The sequence below is a fragment of the Ipomoea nil genome, unplaced genomic scaffold (genome assembly GCF_001879475.1).
Source record: "Ipomoea nil cultivar Tokyo-kokei standard unplaced genomic scaffold, Asagao_1.1 scaffold1237, whole genome shotgun sequence".
Lineage (NCBI taxonomy): Eukaryota > Viridiplantae > Streptophyta > Magnoliopsida > Solanales > Convolvulaceae > Ipomoea > Ipomoea nil.
Genome location: NW_017617665.1, coordinates 1657933 through 1676369, shown reverse-complemented (window position 1 = coordinate 1676369; position 18437 = coordinate 1657933). Strand labels below are relative to the sequence as shown.

Genomic DNA, 18437 nt, shown 5'->3' with positions numbered 1-18437 from the left:
GGAGAGGTGTCTCTACTCCCCAGTTTCTGTCCATCTTCCAGACATTTTTCAATTTTATTTATTATTTTTTCCCTTACACCCAGCCTCCTAGAGGTGTCAGGTGTGAAAAAAAAAAAAAAAAAAAAAAAATTGGTAATGAAAGTCAAACTTTCTGAATATTTTGAATTTTGATTCAATGATGAAAGTCAAAGTTTCTGAATATTTTGAATTTTGATTCAATGTTTTGGTTGGTTATGATTGACGATATAATTTGCTGTCCAGCACCATGTGACTAAGGAGATTGTTGGCGAAAGCTTATAAAGATTCAAAGTAGCACCTTGGCTCTCAAAAATATATGATAGTATTAAGAAATAAAATTATATCTTCCCTACTAACTATAGTTTTTGACATAATGATATGCATTTGATCTAACACTTTCCAAATCTTTGATTGCGGCAGCAGCAGAAGCACCACTGGGCACTGGATTCCTGTAGAAAGGCCTGCAAACAAAGAAAGATTGGAATGCTGAATTGTTGAGATGAGAGAAGCTAAAAGCAACACAAGCCAAAGATGTTGAGATTGACAAAAAATATATAACATTGTTTCCCAAAATGCGTTCATTTAATCAATGAATGGATATCTCATCCAATATAATAAATACAAAAGTACATTTACAGACCTTCTGGATCCACACAGAACTAATCATAAATATATGAAGAAAGGCGAAGAGACCACCTTTACCAACCTAAATAAAAGTAAAAGGTATGGAGTCAAGTTTAGTTAATCAGAGGATGGTAGTGAATCCATGCAAAGATGGATTAGTTTTCTTTGGTATTGCCCATAATATTCAACAACCGCAATCGCGTCTACATTTTCAGGACTCACTCCTGGCAAGTTAACCAACTTATCCTTCACTGCTGCTATAGCTTCGTCATCCAAATCCAAACTTGACACCAGTTCAGCATGTATTTCACGGCAAGCAAGAATAAACATTGCTGCTGTGTCTGGTTGCTGTGCCTCACGCAGTGCTGCTAATGCCTCTTGAAATGCGCCAGCTGCGACATACAAGATAAGTGCCCTGCAAACCATCACGATAGGTTAAGGAAACACATCTAGAAGAGTTGAGGAGGGAGCATCCAAAACTATTAGAAAATCGAAGATCACTGAAAATATTGTACCTCCAAATGTTATGTTCAGCATGTAGCACTTGCTCAGCCCACCGTTGCAAAACCCTTCAGGATAAAGCACACAAAAGTAAGAATACTCCAAACACATTTGCAATTAGTACTATGAATACAGACATGACTTTCAAATCTCTAGTGAGTGCAAGTCAAACAACTGCATACAACTAAACTTTCCAACAAGAAAGGTTCCGTGGATTTTTTTGACAGCTAGCATCTTATATGCTGCTGACACTATCAAAAAACGTGTTCCCTCCGTGCAGTAGTGTACTTGACAGCATTTGGTTCTTGTCCCTTGTCTAAATTAGGAAAAGCAGACCAGACACTACAGATATGGTAAGAAATTTATAGTCTAACAGATAAGCATGCACATGGTTACATGCAGAGGCATTACCATGAGAAGACTGTAAATAATGCAGGCTATTGACACATCATACTTATGAATCTAATAATAGTAGCAATTCAGAGCTTCAATGTCCATTCAATCATTCATACAAACTTGAGAGAAGTAAATAACCTTGCATAGTCAGATCCTTTTAAATGTGAAGCAGCTAATGTTGCAGCATCTGTCCAGCATCCGGCATCTTGTAGCTGTCACAGAGAACAGTGAAAGATCAGCTCAAAATATCTGACAGAAATCAATATCAAATATATATATATATATATATATATATATATATATATATATATATATATATATATATATATATATATATATATATGGGAGGGTTCAGGTGAAAACAGGCTCCCAAGATAAAAAGTGAGGATTGATCTGATCCATCCATTTGGATAGATCAACGGTTGAGGGTTGCAGAAAAATAAGGTAAAAAGGAGCAAGGTCAGTTTATAAATATTGCAAACTTGAAAGTTTGCAATAATTATAAAATTGGCCGCGTGTTTTTTTTTTTCTCTAAAACCCTCAACCATTGATGAACTGTAATGGGCCGTTGTGATCCGTCCTCACTTTTTAACGGAGGACCTTGCCAATACCTCTTGAAATGTCCAAAATGAAAGAGATTTAACAGTTGCCACCAATATGTGAAATCATGAACATGACAGGATGTAAAGGTCTAAAGGAAGGGTAGGTAGAAATATCAACATGCTTCCAACTTCAAATCATAAAGAATGATGACACGTGACAGTGAATGCTCTACTGGGAAATAGCAAAACTTAGAAGATTTCTTCCAAATTTAACATGATCTCGAAAGCAAAAAAACTCCGCACTGTTACATGAGCAAATGGGGGCATGGTACCTGAGAACAAGCTTCTTGATACCTCCCAACTGCACAAAGCAGATGTGTGCCAGATAATGAATTGTCTGTTCTAACCATATTTGCGGCAACCACCTGTGCAAGTATAGCAAGAAGTGATGAAGTATGAGATGAATATCCAAATAAAGTCTAGCATAAAAGGACGCAGTTAGAGAAGCAAGTACCTTCACTGCAAGTTCAAGTAGAGACTTTGACACTGCAGATGAAAGAGCAACAGCACGTAATGCATTTGCATAAAAATATGAGCTTTCTGGAGGAGTTGAAAGTAGCAAACTAACAGCAGCTTCTAAGTTTCCAACAGACACAAGTCTGATAATGAACAAGCATAGCAGAATATTAGGGCTAAACAGGTGATTAAAAAAATCAAATCCTTAATGAATTACAGAACAACTGCCAAAAAGAACATGTATTAGGAAAGGCAAATATTTACATGGCAGCTTTGGCAGGGCAATGTACTGCGAAGAAGTTTTTTTTTTTTTTTTTCTTGTAAATTTATCTTATACCTAAAGGTTCCCCCAAGCGCCCCCCCCCCCCCCCCCCCCCCCCCCCTCCCCCAAAAAAAAATAAATAAATAAATAAAAAATTGGGGGAATGAAGTTAATTTCTAATGTTCAATAACTACAAATTTACCAAATGGGTAATTGGGCATGGAAAGAAAAGGGTTTCAGAATTTTAAGCGTGAGCCCCATATATAAGAGATGCGTTATATTTTGAAATATATACATGGGTTTTTATTTATAAATGAGGGTTTTGGGTTTGATTGTTTAAATGAAACCCATCACCTGAAACTACTTAATTTAGGGTAGATTCTGTTTACAATCTCTGGGTTCCAGATGTCTGGATCAGTAATTTTGGTTTTTGGGTGGTATATCACCTGAATTGTGCCCACGTCTAGAATTTATAGTGTTTGGTGGGTTAAGCTGACTGCCCCAAGGGACTCATAAAAGCATTGTCCTTGGTACATAGAAAATGAAACAATATAAATGACAAAATCAGGAGTAGCTAAGTGATAGCACTCACTCATGTACACGGTTTTGGATAGCCTCTTCACCCTCCAGTTTCTCATGCCAAGGTATACGCTCATTAGCACACTTCAATAACTCTTCTTCTTCAAAAGCCATCAACTTCAATTTACTCTTACCCTGCCAGAGAGATAGCCAGCTCACTTTGCATGACATTGTGGCAATCATAGCCATAATGAAACTAGCTTTTAAAGTGTCAAATATTCATTGTGAACAAGTTAAATGACTAACCACCACATTCCTTTCCTCTGATCCAGGGGCTACTTTTCCCCTTGATGATATCCTATTAAGCATAGTTGCCTCATCAAGTTCCGGAGCTGATGTAGATTGAGAGACTGTTGGAGACTTGTTAACCAACTTCTTCATCCAGTGGTTAACAGCATTAGGTAATTGCAGCCAGAAAAGTGCTTCCATTGGTTCACCAAATATGGCAGCGGCAAAAGCAAGTCTTACTGCACAACCTTTGTTGACTATACTACCATAGAGTTTCACCATCTCATTATCAAGCATGCAGCCTTGAGCACAAACAATGGAAATAGAAATAAATTGCAATTACTACCAATCAAGTTATGACCAAAATATGGAAATGTTCAAATAAACATTTCCTAAAACATAGAGCAGTACACACCTTCTCTACGATAAGGCTCCAATACTTTAAGAAGCATTTCTGGCACTACAGAGTCGCCAATGCGCGGGGAATGCAACATGTAACTGCAAAGATCACTAGTGGAAGAGGGAGTTGCAGTAACTTCATAATGCCCCTTGTCCATTGTTGTACTGACTGTATTGAACCATGATGGCTTCAAACCCAGCTGTAAGATTGTCCGCAATGCCTGTAATAAGTTAAACAAACAAGCAGAAAAATAAGCATGCTCTTGGATGATTGCTATTTTCCAGCTGCTTCTTCAAATTGAGATGGAAGAACATTCCAGAAAAAGGAGAGGAAATTTAGTGCTTGTCAAGTTTATTGCACTGTGCTAAGTATTAAATATGTATTCAATCCATGTGTGTGTACAACACCAATCAATCACAACGTATTACTGAATCCATTTATAAAACATTATTAGTTTTCATAGCATTGACCCAAATACATTTGGATTCAGAGTTAGTTTTTTTTTTTTTTTTTTTTTTTTTTTTTTAGGTACAGCAGAAAACAATATATAGAAAATTTTTGTTCTTATCCATTCTAAGCCCCCCCACCGCAAAAAAAAAAAAAACTTGTTGGAGGCAGTTGGGGTGTTTCCAAGATAGTTACACCACACTATCTGCTACCAGACCCAGATTAGCTAGTTTATCCGCACAATGATTCAGTTGCTGGTCACCAGAAAGTGTGCCCCTGGACACTATCTGCTACCAACCTATGTTAATTTATGTTCTCAAAGACATGGCGAAAGAAAAAAAAAAAAAAAAAAAAAAAAAAAAAAAAAAAAAAAGTATACTATAGAATCTGGGAGAGAGCATTGATATATACGAACTTACCATGGCATGTGGTGTAGGTAATAGTACAGGAGAGCACAAAGGCACTGGCCGGTATCTCTCTTTGATTGATCGAGCCTGGGGGGCATAAGCTATTTTGTTATCATTTCTGCAAAAATGAAAGCCAACAGCAAATAAGATGTTGCAACTCCAAGAACTAGAGATACCAAATGGAGAAAATAAGCAATAAACAATGTGTCAATGATGCATTAAGGATTAAAGAAACTGCATTAAGAGAATCCAAATCAAAGTTCTTCTCACTATTGAATTTGGTAATTCCCATAAACAAATTAGAAAACCATGAACTTGTCATTCTTGTGAAACACCCTACTAGAACATGGCAAACCAGTTCCCCCACCCTACTAGAATCAGCAATAAGATGTGACTAATAAGGTCACTTTGAAATTCTATATTTATTCACAATTTCACATAGTAATAGATACTGAGAAAAAAGGGATATAATCACACTACTTCAGTCCAAAGGTGTGTGACTCTCTTTCCCTTTTTGGACACTTTACGTAATGCTGCTTTATATACATTTTTCAAGAATTCAAACCCAAAAATGATAGTGATGTGATGATTTCACGAAGTTCAAACTCAACTGTTGCTTTTACGTTTTCTTTGTATAATATCTCACTCAAAATTTCCCTTAAACTATGTGACTACCCAATCTGTATCACACAAATGGAGCAGGATGAGATAAAAGGAATAACAGAACATAGAAAGCATAGCAAACTCAAATCCTTGTCAAAACATACATATTAACATCAAGAAGACGAAAGCTGCTATCAGCTCCAGCAATGCACAATATAAGTGGATCACTCTTAGCAGTTCTCAAAGGCAACCAATCAAGTTCCAAGACAAGAGTTCCAGGGAATTGAGGTTGTAGAAGCGAATTGGCTAATGGATCTGGTGAATCCTGCAAATCAGACACAATTTGAAAGGTTTAATTGAGAAAATGAGAAATATGTTAGGGCCCTCAAGTAAAGAAAGTTTAGATGCATGTCACAAAGCATGCTTTCAAGTTCCAACTTCCATGGTCCGATACCAATTAATCTTTCATATATGGCTTTGACAAAACAGGAAGAGAAGGTCAAAAAAATACATTAAGGCATCAATTATTTGTTAAAGTTTTATGCATCAAAAACCAATTACTCTATCAATTATGCAACTAATATTGGTGTGATTGGTTAGAGTTGGAAAAGCTGTTTGCTCCATAAGCTATTCCAAGGAGCTTATAAGCATAAGCTAAAAACAGTTTTTAAAAGGCAGTTAAAAATGGTGAACCTTATAACTAAATGTGCTTATTATAAGTTGTATCCAAATTGGGCGTATAAGAGTATCATTTTAACTGGCCTTTGTTATGTAATTTTCATAACAAATTTGATCATACATACCCCCCTTCATCTTGACAGGGAAGAAGAGGAAATGAAGGATATAAAAATAAAAACAGAAGATACAAATGTTTTTCTTACCAAATCAAATACAGAAAATGTGTTATCATAAAATAGAATAGCAATGCGCCCACGGCTACGATCCCCAGGAACAACAGGTGAGAACTTAATTCTCCGTATCCCTTCCCTGTGAGTGTTAAATGAGGATGACTGGCCAGTGACAACATCCCACCAGCGTATGTTCCCCAACCTGTCCCCCATAACCTGCATGGTAATTCAATTACTGCCTATAATTAGGAAATGTTGTAAGAAGAAGCATTATCAGGTTTAAGATATATAGACTATATCAAATGTACCACGTGAGGCAGACGATAGGCCATGGCTGTTACCAATCCATCAGATGCAGCAAATGAAGAATTAGGCCACTTTGGTCTGTAAGTAGACAGTGTTGTAGAAATAAGCAGTTTTAGTCAAGGAAGTGGCACATAAACTATGATCACAATAAAGAAAAGGTTCCTTCACCTCTGTAACCCACAACTCAAAGAAAGGAGTCATTTTGCAGAAAATATAATATTGGTTACAATTCATTTCTTTAAACATAATGAAATTGATGAACTGAAAATTCCCTATTTGGAAAAATATATTAAATTCACTGCGACTGGATGAAAAAATACTAAGGTTTGGCAAGTTACAAGCTCACTGCAACCTCTAACACCCAAACACTCAGTTTGTGATGAAAACTATTTATAGGTTTATTGAATTCATTTTATTGAACCAGCAATCAAATGAAAGATGAAGAAAAGAATTTGTCCATCTGATAGGAAGTTAAATGATGCTACTGAAACCAGTCCACGCAGTATCACTTGAGTCAAATCATTTGGTTACTAAATCCAACTTTTTTTATTGTTTCTCCCACATTGTAATCAACTGCTACATAATATATTGGCAAATGTGCATAAACGATTAGATAGTTATATTTAAATATAATGTTCCTTGAAAAAGTCCTCAAAACAGGCGAAATTTTGATATTGAATGGAGTTAAAATAGTTTTATAACTTAACCATTATCACAAAATGACACAACAAAGTTTTTATGGAATTGCTGCATTAATGTGCAATATCGCCCTAGTGATCCAATTTATCCAACCAATTACTTTATCTTATTTTATTATTACTCTGTATTATTATTTTGACAAGTTTCATCCAACCAAATAGTTGATTGTCAGGGCAAAAACTCAGTCAAGTTCTGTAGTTTATACTTCAATAAGTATGCATACCTGAAGTCTCGGATCCTTCGTCCATGAACCTCAAAAACTCCAAGCGCCCCATTTGCCAATGCAAATGAAAAAGTTTCAGAAAACTCATCTTGAGATCCATCAGTACCAGATTCTGCAATCAAAATTGCTCTTCCCGCATAAGTAGCACACACTAGCAAATAAGAAACATTCAAAAAAGTGCTGCAGCTACAATTCATTAGAAAGATTTAGCTCACTAGAGTCCAATGGAGATGCCTTTGGGGAAGATGTCTCAGCCGACACTGCTGTATGATCTTTAGATGATGGACGTGGGACTGTTGGAAGACTCCATTCCAGTACAGTGAATGGCAGAGCTAATGATCTAAGCTGCATAATAAAATTCAATACAATATGAGCCAACCTCAAGGTAAGCAACCAAAAAATGGAAGAGTATTGAAGTCTACAATGCCAATAAGCGAGATTAGAAGAAGGAACTGTGTTGAAGCTAGAAGATCTATCAATCTCTGATTTAATTACAATCAAGAAGTTACAGTATTGCGCGCACACACACACGTCAGCAAAGGCACAACAATGTAATATTATTTTCAAGTTTTGAATTAAAAATTATAAATTGAGAATGATCTAAAACACTTGATATGCGCAAAAGTAACAGTTGGGACTTGGGAACTGTGAAGCCAGAATGAAAATACAAACCGAAACAACTGTAGGCAATTAGGATCTCAATTTTGGAATAAGAAGGTAGGTTCTGCAAAATTGGAAATGCAGGTGATCTCTACAATGTTGTAAGAAACTTCAGGGAGACTCTACAGAATTGTCCATGGAATAAAAGAAAAACTCCCTCCTCTCCAATAATTTTATCCCTGGAATCTCTATGGCATTCTCAAAAATCTCAAGTGCACCTCCTCATGATACCCAAACACCAACCATGCTATGCTCCTCACAACCAATATGATTTTTATAGTTTAAGTTTCCTATAGTGAAAAACTAGAGAGAGAGAGATAGAGAGAGAGAGAGAGAGAGAGAGAGAGAGTTTATAATGATATGGGTTCAAGTGTTCAACTAGCTAATCAATTCGATTCAACTTTTGAATCTTGGTTTGACCCAAATCCATTATGGCCCAATTTGTTCACTTGCCTGTTCCCTCAATTGCAACATTTATAGTTTTCAAAACATGAAAGTTTCAACCATGTATAAGTGTTATTTTCATTCAATAAACCTGTTTGTTAAACAAAAAAGTTACCAACTCCCTAGGGCAGGAAAAGATTTCACTAGGTGCTTTTCAAATCTTCATTATTTCAACATTCAGAATCCAAAACAATTTGTTTATCTAAAACTATAAGATCCAAAGTGATAACTAGAATCAAACAAATAAAATGCCACTGGAATTAAATAAATAAATAAATAAATAATAATAATGATAATAATAATAATAATAATAAACAGTCCACAAAACTTGTAAACAATTATTATACAAAATGGAGGAATGAACTGATGTACCATTATTGGAGTCTTTGTCATTGCCCAAACTTCTACAGGAGCATCACGAAACAAGATTAGAAGATACCTAAATAGTTTTTGCAAATTATGAGAACACATTTCTTGCAGTTGCTCAAGAATTATGATCAGCAAGAGCAAAGAAAATGTCCAATGCACAGAAATTTATATTTTAATTCCTTGAGATGTTTAAAGGGAGCTATTGTTGAAAACCAATTAATCAACCCCAATTGACAGTATGTACAAAAGAAGCTGAATGCAGTCAATAATTTGTTGAAAAGTGAACTAAATGATGTATAAAAGTAGAAGGTGGTAAGCCAATAAATAAATATATTACAGGACAGTGGCTAAAACGTAAAACCCGTAACAGTGTACCATCTAAACTTCACAAATCACAACTATGAAGTGATAAATAACTGGAGTTAGAGCATGACGAGTGTCTCAAAAATAAAATTAGAAATAGAATAGTAATTTATCAATAAGGAAAAAATGTCACAAAGCATTGTTGTTAAGGCGTCCGGTCGCTTAACAAGCTTGCCTCGCCTTACCAAAAAAAACCCCTACTAATACATAGCTGAGAGCCTGAGACGCTTCAATGATGGTGGTCACTTCAATGACTACAGCCATACAAAGACACTCTTTTCAAGGGCATAAAAAATCATTGTGGTTCTAGAGAAATGAAGCCTATGATAAGGTCATATCTTCCCAAGTTAGTAATGACCAAACATAGTACAGTAGCAATCTTTTACTTTTTAAAAATAAATAAAAATTTAAAAAAAAATGCAATAAAGATTAAATAATAACAATGATAAATTTCTTGAGAACTACATAACTTCATATGATTCAAAAAGGACACGACCAATGGTGCTTAATTGTGTGCTGACATAGTAGAAGAATATCAGTTGCCTTGCAGAGACATGCAATCAATCAGCACAGTGGCAGTAAATAACAGAAAGAATATTCAGAGATTTAGGTCTTCCACAAACCTTCCAGAAGATGAGGCCCTTAAAGCTCTTATAGGTGCTCGTTCTGGTCTCTGAAGAACTCGAAATGTTCGATTAAGCCCACTTCTAAGACAAGTCACAACAAGCCTATTGGTAAAGCCGCTTGATTTTTCCGTTCCCTGGGGAAAAAAACAAAGTTAACATGTAATAAAAGTTTGTATATGAACGCTGATCGCTGAGGAACACTAGTAAAGTACTTGAAAAATGCAACCCATTGCTTCAAATGAGTAAAGTGATTGAAAAAAGCTTCTCACTAGACCTCAACAAATGAGATGTGCTAAAATTTAATTGTTCCAAAGAAAATGATAAAGCTCAAGTAACATGTTTCTCACCCGTGTGTAAGAAAACGACACCAATCTAGAATTCCCAAGCCACCGTAATCCCCTAACAACACTGTTATGGACAGAGAAACTAGCAGCGACAGCATTGGCAGAAACATCAATGACCTCAATTGAACCATTTTGAGTTCCCAAAGCAACTAGCGGAACTGCTACAGCTGGAGAGTTTCCCCCACCTTAATGTTTTAAGACACCCACTTTTAGTACACAAAAAAAGTAGTCTCCTATAGGGTCTTAGTACATGTTAAACTTAATAACTATTCAAAATAGTAATAGACAACACTCACGTGCCACAGTAGAGGTCAAAGAAGGTGATGGTACAGCCAGCATAGTCACTGCTGAAGAAAGAAGATGAAGCTGTCCAACTAGGCTAATCTGCATAAATAGGTTAGACCTTGAGCTTTACAAAATGATTGCTATGGCAGCAAGAAACTTTATAAAATGTAAAGATCTATTTGAGTCTTGAAGGCCAATAAAATTTAATTGAGTCATGATTTATCATGCATTCATAATAATACCCCATCCACAAACAAGGAAACGATTCCCTAACCCACAGGCCACAACCCACCTAGAAAAAGAAAAAGAATGGACTATGTCCAGACTACGATAGTCCAGACTACGTAGCATGGTTCCACCACAAGCTAAAAGATATTTCTCCCAATTAAAGCCTTAACATATATAGCAAGAAAATTAACATCCAGCTCAACCAATGGATACAATCAGTACATATCTCACAAATTTTTAGTCTACAACATCTGTAACCATGCTCTTAAAAATCACCAAGTCCAACACATCCATCAACTAAAGGCATTAGGATCTTATGAATGACTCCTTATATAAATATAAATATAGTCGACCTATAATCTTATCCATCATTTTCTTCAGCCATAAATTCTGAACACTAGTCTTTTCAGTTTTCCCTGACAAACTTGATGCAAAATCAAGGTTGTTCTAGCATAAAATAGAAAATGGGAGTATTAGACTTTGTTTTTCTTAGTATGGTGGTTAAAACAGTATATGTCAGGCAAATGATTGACCAATAATCATTATTTTGCAATTCTACTAGGTCTCTTACTTAAAAGAGCAAGGGATACAGAAAATACTATTTTGGGACGAATATGTTAGTATACATACAAACCTTAAATGACACCTCTTTGTCATTTTTAGCAGCATTTGATAAACAGCCACTGTTACTAATAGCACCATTTGATTTCATTGACATAGAACTATCTGAAGGCAAAATATCCATCTGAGGATCCTTTTGCTGAACTAGAGATTTACTAACTTCCACTGCAATGCCAGGTTGTATTTTATCCTTTTGAGTATCTCCAGATCCTTCAGCAGTCAGGAGCCATTTCCATACTTTTCCATCATCAGAAATAGAAATTAATGGTGTTTTAGAAATGACAAGAGATTCATCGCTAAAATCGAATGGATTATCAAAGTCCAATTCAAGAGATTGGCATCCATCTGAATAAAGTTTGCTGATATTTTGGAGGGTAGCATCTGAATGGCAGATGGTAAGTGCAAGAACTGAAGGAGAAGGGACAGATGAGCCGAGTGAGGGCATCAATTCTTCCATAGCACAGATGGTGTACACCTGCTCTCCTCTGTTAAAATATGCAATGTAAATACAGGCTTAAGTCTTTTAGAGAAGATAATCTATAGAGGAAAGCCTTGCAAAGTTTATGTGGAAATGAAATAAAAATTTTAAGCCATTAGAAGAAGACAGCAGATGGGTTACAAAGTCTCAATTTTGAATAAATATACATGTCAAGGAAAATATTATCTTATGCATCCTGCAAAGTGCAAACACAACAAACTCCATGGACATTGTCATGTCCAAAATTACTAAAACCAAATATATGCATTAAGATCCCAGTCCAGATAGTATGGGACCGTAAACTCCACAATCCGTATTCATTTTATTAACAGCAAACATACAGTGGACTTGTTAGGGAATAGGCTTGAACAGGATTTGAATCTTAATCTGGTCCCGCTAATTTTTGTACACATTGTTCGCACTTCCAGAACATAGTTGACCAACACCACGCATAAGCTACTAAAGTAATTGTCTATTTGTCTATACAGTTATTTATAATCAACTCAGCTAGAAACATCAGAATTCTTGGGAAAATCAAAAGCTCCTTGCTTGTGTAAATTTTAAGCATAATGAATAAATACCAAAGGTATTCACACAATGATCTTCAAAAGCCTCAAGGAGTATAGAGCTCAATAAAATGCTCTTTGCAGCAAGTCTGTTGTTTCTCTTAATAACACACTTTGACTATTCATGCATGATACAACTACCCTAAAAATAATAATTTTAAAACTAATTCTCCCAAAAAAGTACAATGAAGCTTTTTCCATGTCACTTTATCTCCATTTCTTAACTAGCAATTTGCACAAAGATAGCGTTTTGACCAAGTTGTTGTCACTAACATGACATAGTTTTTTTTTTTTTTTTTGGAAACGCTAACATGACATAGTTCATTGCCTAATTCATACTCTGGGGAGTAAACAACTAAACATCTCATATTTGGACACCAAGCAAATTTTTTTTTTTTTTTATTTTTTAGACATTGTAAATTACCAGCTGAGAGCGGCAAGAATCTACCATTCTAGCCAATACTAATGTCGGTTATACATTACTTACTTTTTCCTCCGCCAAATACTGACCATCCCATCAAGATGAGCACAGTACAAAACCTGCATATTTGTATCTGGCAACACTTCCATGAATTTCCCACAACCTCTGGGCAACCCTGCAGAGTATAATGCCGTCTCATACTGCAAATCAAACACCACCAACTCTCTGGGAAAAGTAACAAATAGTATATGCTTCCAGTGGGGCGAAAATGCAGAGCTCACTATGTAATTTGGGAATGTAGCCAATGCGGGAGCTCCATTAACACCGGCAGTTGAATCCCTCTCTAGCTTCTGCAATTCCGAGGTATCCGTGCGGATTTGCAGTTCTTTATGAGATACATCATTTTCAGAATCTCCAAGAGCTTTGACTGAGAGCAAGAAGCCTTTAAGCCCTAGAGCACAGAAACGCCGAGAGTCGAACGGATCGCGACAGAGACAGGAGAAGTACTCCGGAGAAGCGTCGTATTTGAAGAAGCAACGTCCCGTTGAAGTGTTGTAGAGGCTCAGAAGCGAAGGACCAGAAAGAGCAGCAATGGCCCAGGAATCGGGTCCGGTTTGGACCCAGCAGAGGTCCTGGATTCCCGGCTTTGAACTGGAGTTACTAGAATTAGTGTCGAAGAACAAAAGAGGCGTTTTCGACCGCAAATCAAGGAGGCAAATACGGCCTTGGCGGTCACCGACGGCGAGAATGAGGTGCTGATTGGGCGCGTCGGAGGAGAGTAGGAAGTGCGGCAGCGGGTGCGGGGACCACCGGACGGAGGTGATGAAGGGGGAGAGAGCAGCCGAGGACGAGGAAGGCGGGGGGAGAGGGATAGCAGTGACGAGCTGCATAGAGTGAGTTTCGACGACGGCAACAGAGCTGCCGGAGGCGTAAGCCAAGAGGCCGGTGGTGGAGAGGTCGGCGGATCCGCCGTTGCTGCGGGAAGGTGGACCAGGGAGCATGCAGTCCCATGATTCGTTTAGCGGTCGCTGGATCGACATCGTCGGAGTTGAATTGCAGAGATCAAAGAGGAATTGGGAGGGAGGGAAGAGATCTCAGGTGGAGACGAAGAAAGACGTGACGGCGACCATGGCGGTTGTCTCAGTCGTGCGTTGACACCTCAGCAGGATACAAGTCCGCCCGGTTGAACCGGAGAAGACCGCAGAGAGCCGGGAAAACTGAAATTAGGAAAAAGAAAATCAAAATTGAACATTACTAGCGCCCCGCTAACATAGGTGTTGTGTCACTTCCCAAGTGAAAAAAATGTAATCTCCTTACATGAGATTCAACTCTTTTTTTTTTCTTTTTTTTTTTTTTTGGGTGACTATAGAAATTTACCAACACTAATTAAAAGTGTATAATAAGTAAATTTGATTTTTGTATAATAATTTATAAACTACGTAAGAAAGATCACAAACCTATAACATAGTAATAATAATATTTTTACATTTTATTTTTGACTCTTATTTTGATCATGTTTGATACTTAAACGTTTTATAATATATACTGATTAAATTTGATTCAATGTTAAGATAGTACATAACTTATATCAAAATATTACCGACTAAATATGGTTTGATCAATAACAATGTTGTAGAAGGCGCTAGCGACCGAGGGGCACTTAGTGCCTAGAGTGCATAGGTGGTCAAGTAATCCTAGTATATCATCTCGAATTTTTTCACTTAGAGCTAAGAGTTATTAGGCTGGTATAATCTCTGAAACTAGTCAATTACATATGTTATATGGTTAGTTGAGTACATGACTGGAGGAATATAGAAGAGGAGTAGCCGAGTAAGTAAAAAAATCACTTGCCCAAGTTGTACGCAACTTAGTGCCTAAAGCACCTAGTCGGCTGGCCGACTAAAAGCAGCCTAGGGCTAAAATCACCTCGACCTATGAGCACCTAGTCCCTAGGTGGACACCTAGGTTAATTTTTACAAAGTCGAGCACCTAGTCCCTAGGTGGGCACCTAGGTTAATTTTTACAACACTGGTCAATAGTATAACAAAACTAATAGAAAAAAGCATTACTATAGTTGTGAATTAAAAAAAAAAAAAAAAAAAAAAAAAAAAAAAAAAAAAAAAATTTGTTGGTGTTAATATAAACGCGGGAAAATGGTCAAATAAGTCATTAAACTTTACCTAAGAACTCAATTAGGCCCCTAAACTTTTTTAAGTAGCAATTAAACTCATTATATTGTATTTTGGTGCAATGAAGTCCAAAACCCGATTAGTGACCTACTATCACATGTCACAATGGTTCAGGTAAACATTTCAGCCAACTCTAATAATATTTCCAACAATAAAATGACCGAAATCATTGAAAGCACCACTCTTTGACTCTCCATGAAATCTTGCATCTATCTCATTTAGCTTCATTTCCATGCTCTTTTTAGCTCAGAATTAATCAGCCTTGCTCCAATTGTTTCTTCCCCCTTTATTGTGCAATTGGGTGAGACTATACATAAAACACATTAATTAGTTCAAATAGGCAACTATATACCAAAATATGCACCAAATGGGGTGAAATAAGGGATAAAACATAAGCTCAAATAAAGTGTGACACACAAAAGTGCAACAAGCAAGATTTGAACCTCAAATCTCTAAGATGAAATACAATACACACACATTTCTCATTCCTCCATGGAGTCTTTTAAGTTTAATTGTAATTTTTTTTTTTTGTTTTTAATTTCTTAACTAGCTAGGTAAAAAATAAATATTAGGCCCTCTAAAATTTGAGATCATGTACTGTTGCACAGTTTGCTCAGCACAAAATCCACACACACACACACACACACACACACACACACACACACACACACACACACACACACACACACACACACACACACACACACACACACACACACATATATATATATATATATATATATATATATATATAAGAGTCGTCTTTCTAGAAAGATCTAACAGATTAGAAACAATTAAAAAAAAAGTGTTGTGACATTTGTAAATAACTCAAACTTTGAAATGCAAGTAACATGTATTCAAAGTGCAAGTGTACAAGTAAAGGTGCAAACAATCTACAAACTTAATAAGGGCCCATAAAGTTAGGTCTTTTAACATGAACTAAAAAATGTGGATGTAATTGTTAGTTGAAATGAATGGTTCATATTATTTTGATTTTAGTATTTTTTTTTTATTATTCTTCATACTTTATCCTCTATTATATCATTTACTTTTCTTAAATATCTCTGCATTTTGTTAGTATAAACTTTATTAACGGAATATTCCGTTAATTATTTTTTATTCTTAATTTACTCATTGATTTTCATAATGAAGGTATTAGGTTCGAACTCATCTCAATCAAAATTGGCATAATTGTTGATATGGCCGGTTTTTAGATTTTTGTGGTCCTGTTCTGGTAAATAAATGACACCCTACCAAAATCGCAATCTTTAAAACAAATACCGTAATTTTTTCTAATAATAATAATAATAATAATAATAATAATAATAATAATAATAATAATAATAATAATAATAATAATAATAATGTGGTAAAATGTTTCTGTGCGTAAAATGATTAAAAATCATAGTGATGTCCAAAGCTAGACTCAAACTTTTGACCTCTAAGTTGAAAGACAATAAAAACATGCTTTTACCATTTCTTTATAACACCTTTTAAATTTAATTGAAAACTTTTAGTTTTTATTTCGAAATTAACTACGTAAAATTAAATATTGGGCCTCTAAAATTTGGGGCCCTGTGCAGTAGCCCAGCTTGCACAGCCCAAAATTCAGCCCTGATTGTTGAACATATATTATGAATATGTTAGATTGTATTAAAAAAATACAATATACAATTTAACATGAACTTTTGTTAATTAATCAATAATTCATTTCTGTCAGAAGTGGCAACAAGAAGAAGCATTGATCACACCAAACTGGTAAAATTAATAGGGTTCTGTGTTGCAAAAACTATGCTTGATATTATCCAGTGAGGCTGTTTCCCTCTAAAACTGCTATTGCACCAGTTAATCAAACATTTCTGCTACATGCCATATTTATGGATTCTTGAAATATTTACTTTTATAGAAAATTTGACAATATTGCATTGATATACGACAAGATAACGAATGATACTTTGATAAATTCTGAAATACTAATTTAATAATACACATTGAGCATTAAACTATTCACGCAATGCGCGTGTGTTAACTAGCATCACTATAAAGTGCAATCATTTACACTATAACGTTAGGTGCATTTAATATTGTTGCCCGGATGTACTTTATATTGTTGCACTCAATGAATTTGTTAAGTGCACTCCATAGTGTTATTACTTGCACTTCAAAGTTTGAGTGTACTTTATATTGTTGCACTCTATAATGTTGTTGCTTGCACTCCATAGTTTATTACTTGCACTTCAAAGTTTGAGATATTTACAAAAACGTTACCGCATTATTTTTTAAAAATATTACTTTGATTAGTTAAATCTTTCCAAATAGACGATTTTGATTTGTTCATAGTTCTCTCATACGCGTCAGTTGAGAACTGCTCCCCATGAGAGAATTAGGAATTAGGAATTAATACGAACCATTCATCTGAAAAGATCAACGAATTATATATATATATATATATATATATATAAATACAGTGACATTTTTGTAAATAACTCAAACTTTAAAATGCAAGTAAAATGTATAAGTGTGCAAATAAAATCAGTTAAAAGTGCAACCATTTGCACTATATAGTGCAAGTAATTTACCTTTCACGTTGGTGCCACTAAGGATAACGTTTTGTACACTTAATATTGTTGCTCGTTGTACGTTATCTTGTTGCACTATATGCAGTTGTTACTTGCACTTTTAATACATTTTACTTGCACTATTGTTAAACACTATGTAGTAGTTGTTGTTGAGCATATAACCTTCAATGTGCAATCCAACTATCAGCTTAGGCTTTTAGTTGAGATGGAGCACATGCTTCAATTTAGTATCAGGGCTAGACCAAAGGTCATGGGTTTGAATCTACGTCACTCGATAAGCGACTACGGTCCACGTGTTGCTTGGTTGCCTTCAATGTGCAATCCAAGCTTAGGAGCTTTTAGTTGAGATGGAGCACATGCTAACACAATTTAGCTTAGGAGCTTTTAGTTGAGATGGAGCACATGCTAACACAATTTACTTGTATTTCAAAGTTCAAATTATTTACAAAAAATATCATCAGATTTTTTAATTGCTTCTGATTTGTTTGATCTTTATAGATGAACGATTATGATTGGTTTATAGTTCTCTCATGTGCGCTCGTTCTCATCTTACTGATGGGGTCCATGGGACACCAGGGCCCTTTTATTAGTGGGGTTTTGGCCCAAGAAGAATAAAGGTGGCTATGAAGAAGAAAAAGGAGGTAAGGGAGACCCAAACAGTAAAA

At 35.7% G+C, this 18437-nt stretch overlaps 1 protein-coding gene across 2 annotated transcripts; it reads right to left on the bottom strand.

Moving 5' to 3' along the window:
* Positions 1-571: 571 nt before the first annotated feature.
* LOC109184027 (WD repeat-containing protein 11) lies at positions 572-14294 on the bottom strand. Of its 2 annotated transcripts, XM_019334062.1 has the most exons (20): positions 13071-14291; positions 11553-12024; positions 10702-10789; positions 10409-10590; positions 10059-10195; positions 9076-9142; positions 7815-7944; positions 7600-7711; positions 6680-6755; positions 6405-6587; positions 5688-5848; positions 4933-5038; positions 4082-4286; positions 3685-3968; positions 3452-3573; positions 2596-2740; positions 2414-2506; positions 1678-1751; positions 1158-1211; positions 572-1057 (listed from the first exon to the last, which is right to left on the bottom strand). In XM_019334062.1, exons 1-20 carry the CDS (start codon positions 14042-14044, stop codon positions 760-762), a joined length of 3963 nt encoding a protein of 1320 aa, XP_019189607.1. In that variant the 5' UTR covers positions 14045-14291; the 3' UTR covers positions 572-759. The 2 variants fall into 2 exon arrangements, with proteins under 2 accessions (XP_019189607.1, XP_019189608.1); XM_019334063.1 differs by lacking the exons at positions 572-1057; positions 1158-1211; positions 1678-1751 and having other exon boundaries at positions 2596-2627; positions 13071-14294.
* Positions 14295-18437: the final 4143 nt, after the last annotated feature.

Coding starts and splice junctions, on each gene's coding strand:
- LOC109184027 (XM_019334062.1), bottom strand. CDS start 14,044: ATGTCGATCCAGCGACCGCTAAACGAATCATGGGACTGCATGCTCCCT. Junction 7,712..7,814: donor GGCATCTCCATTGGACTCTA/GTGAGCTAAATC, acceptor TTTTGATTGCAG/AATCTGGTACTGATGGATCT. Junction 6,756..7,599: donor CGAAGGATCCGAGACTTCAG/GTATGCATACTT, acceptor GTCTACTTACAG/ACCAAAGTGGCCTAATTCTT.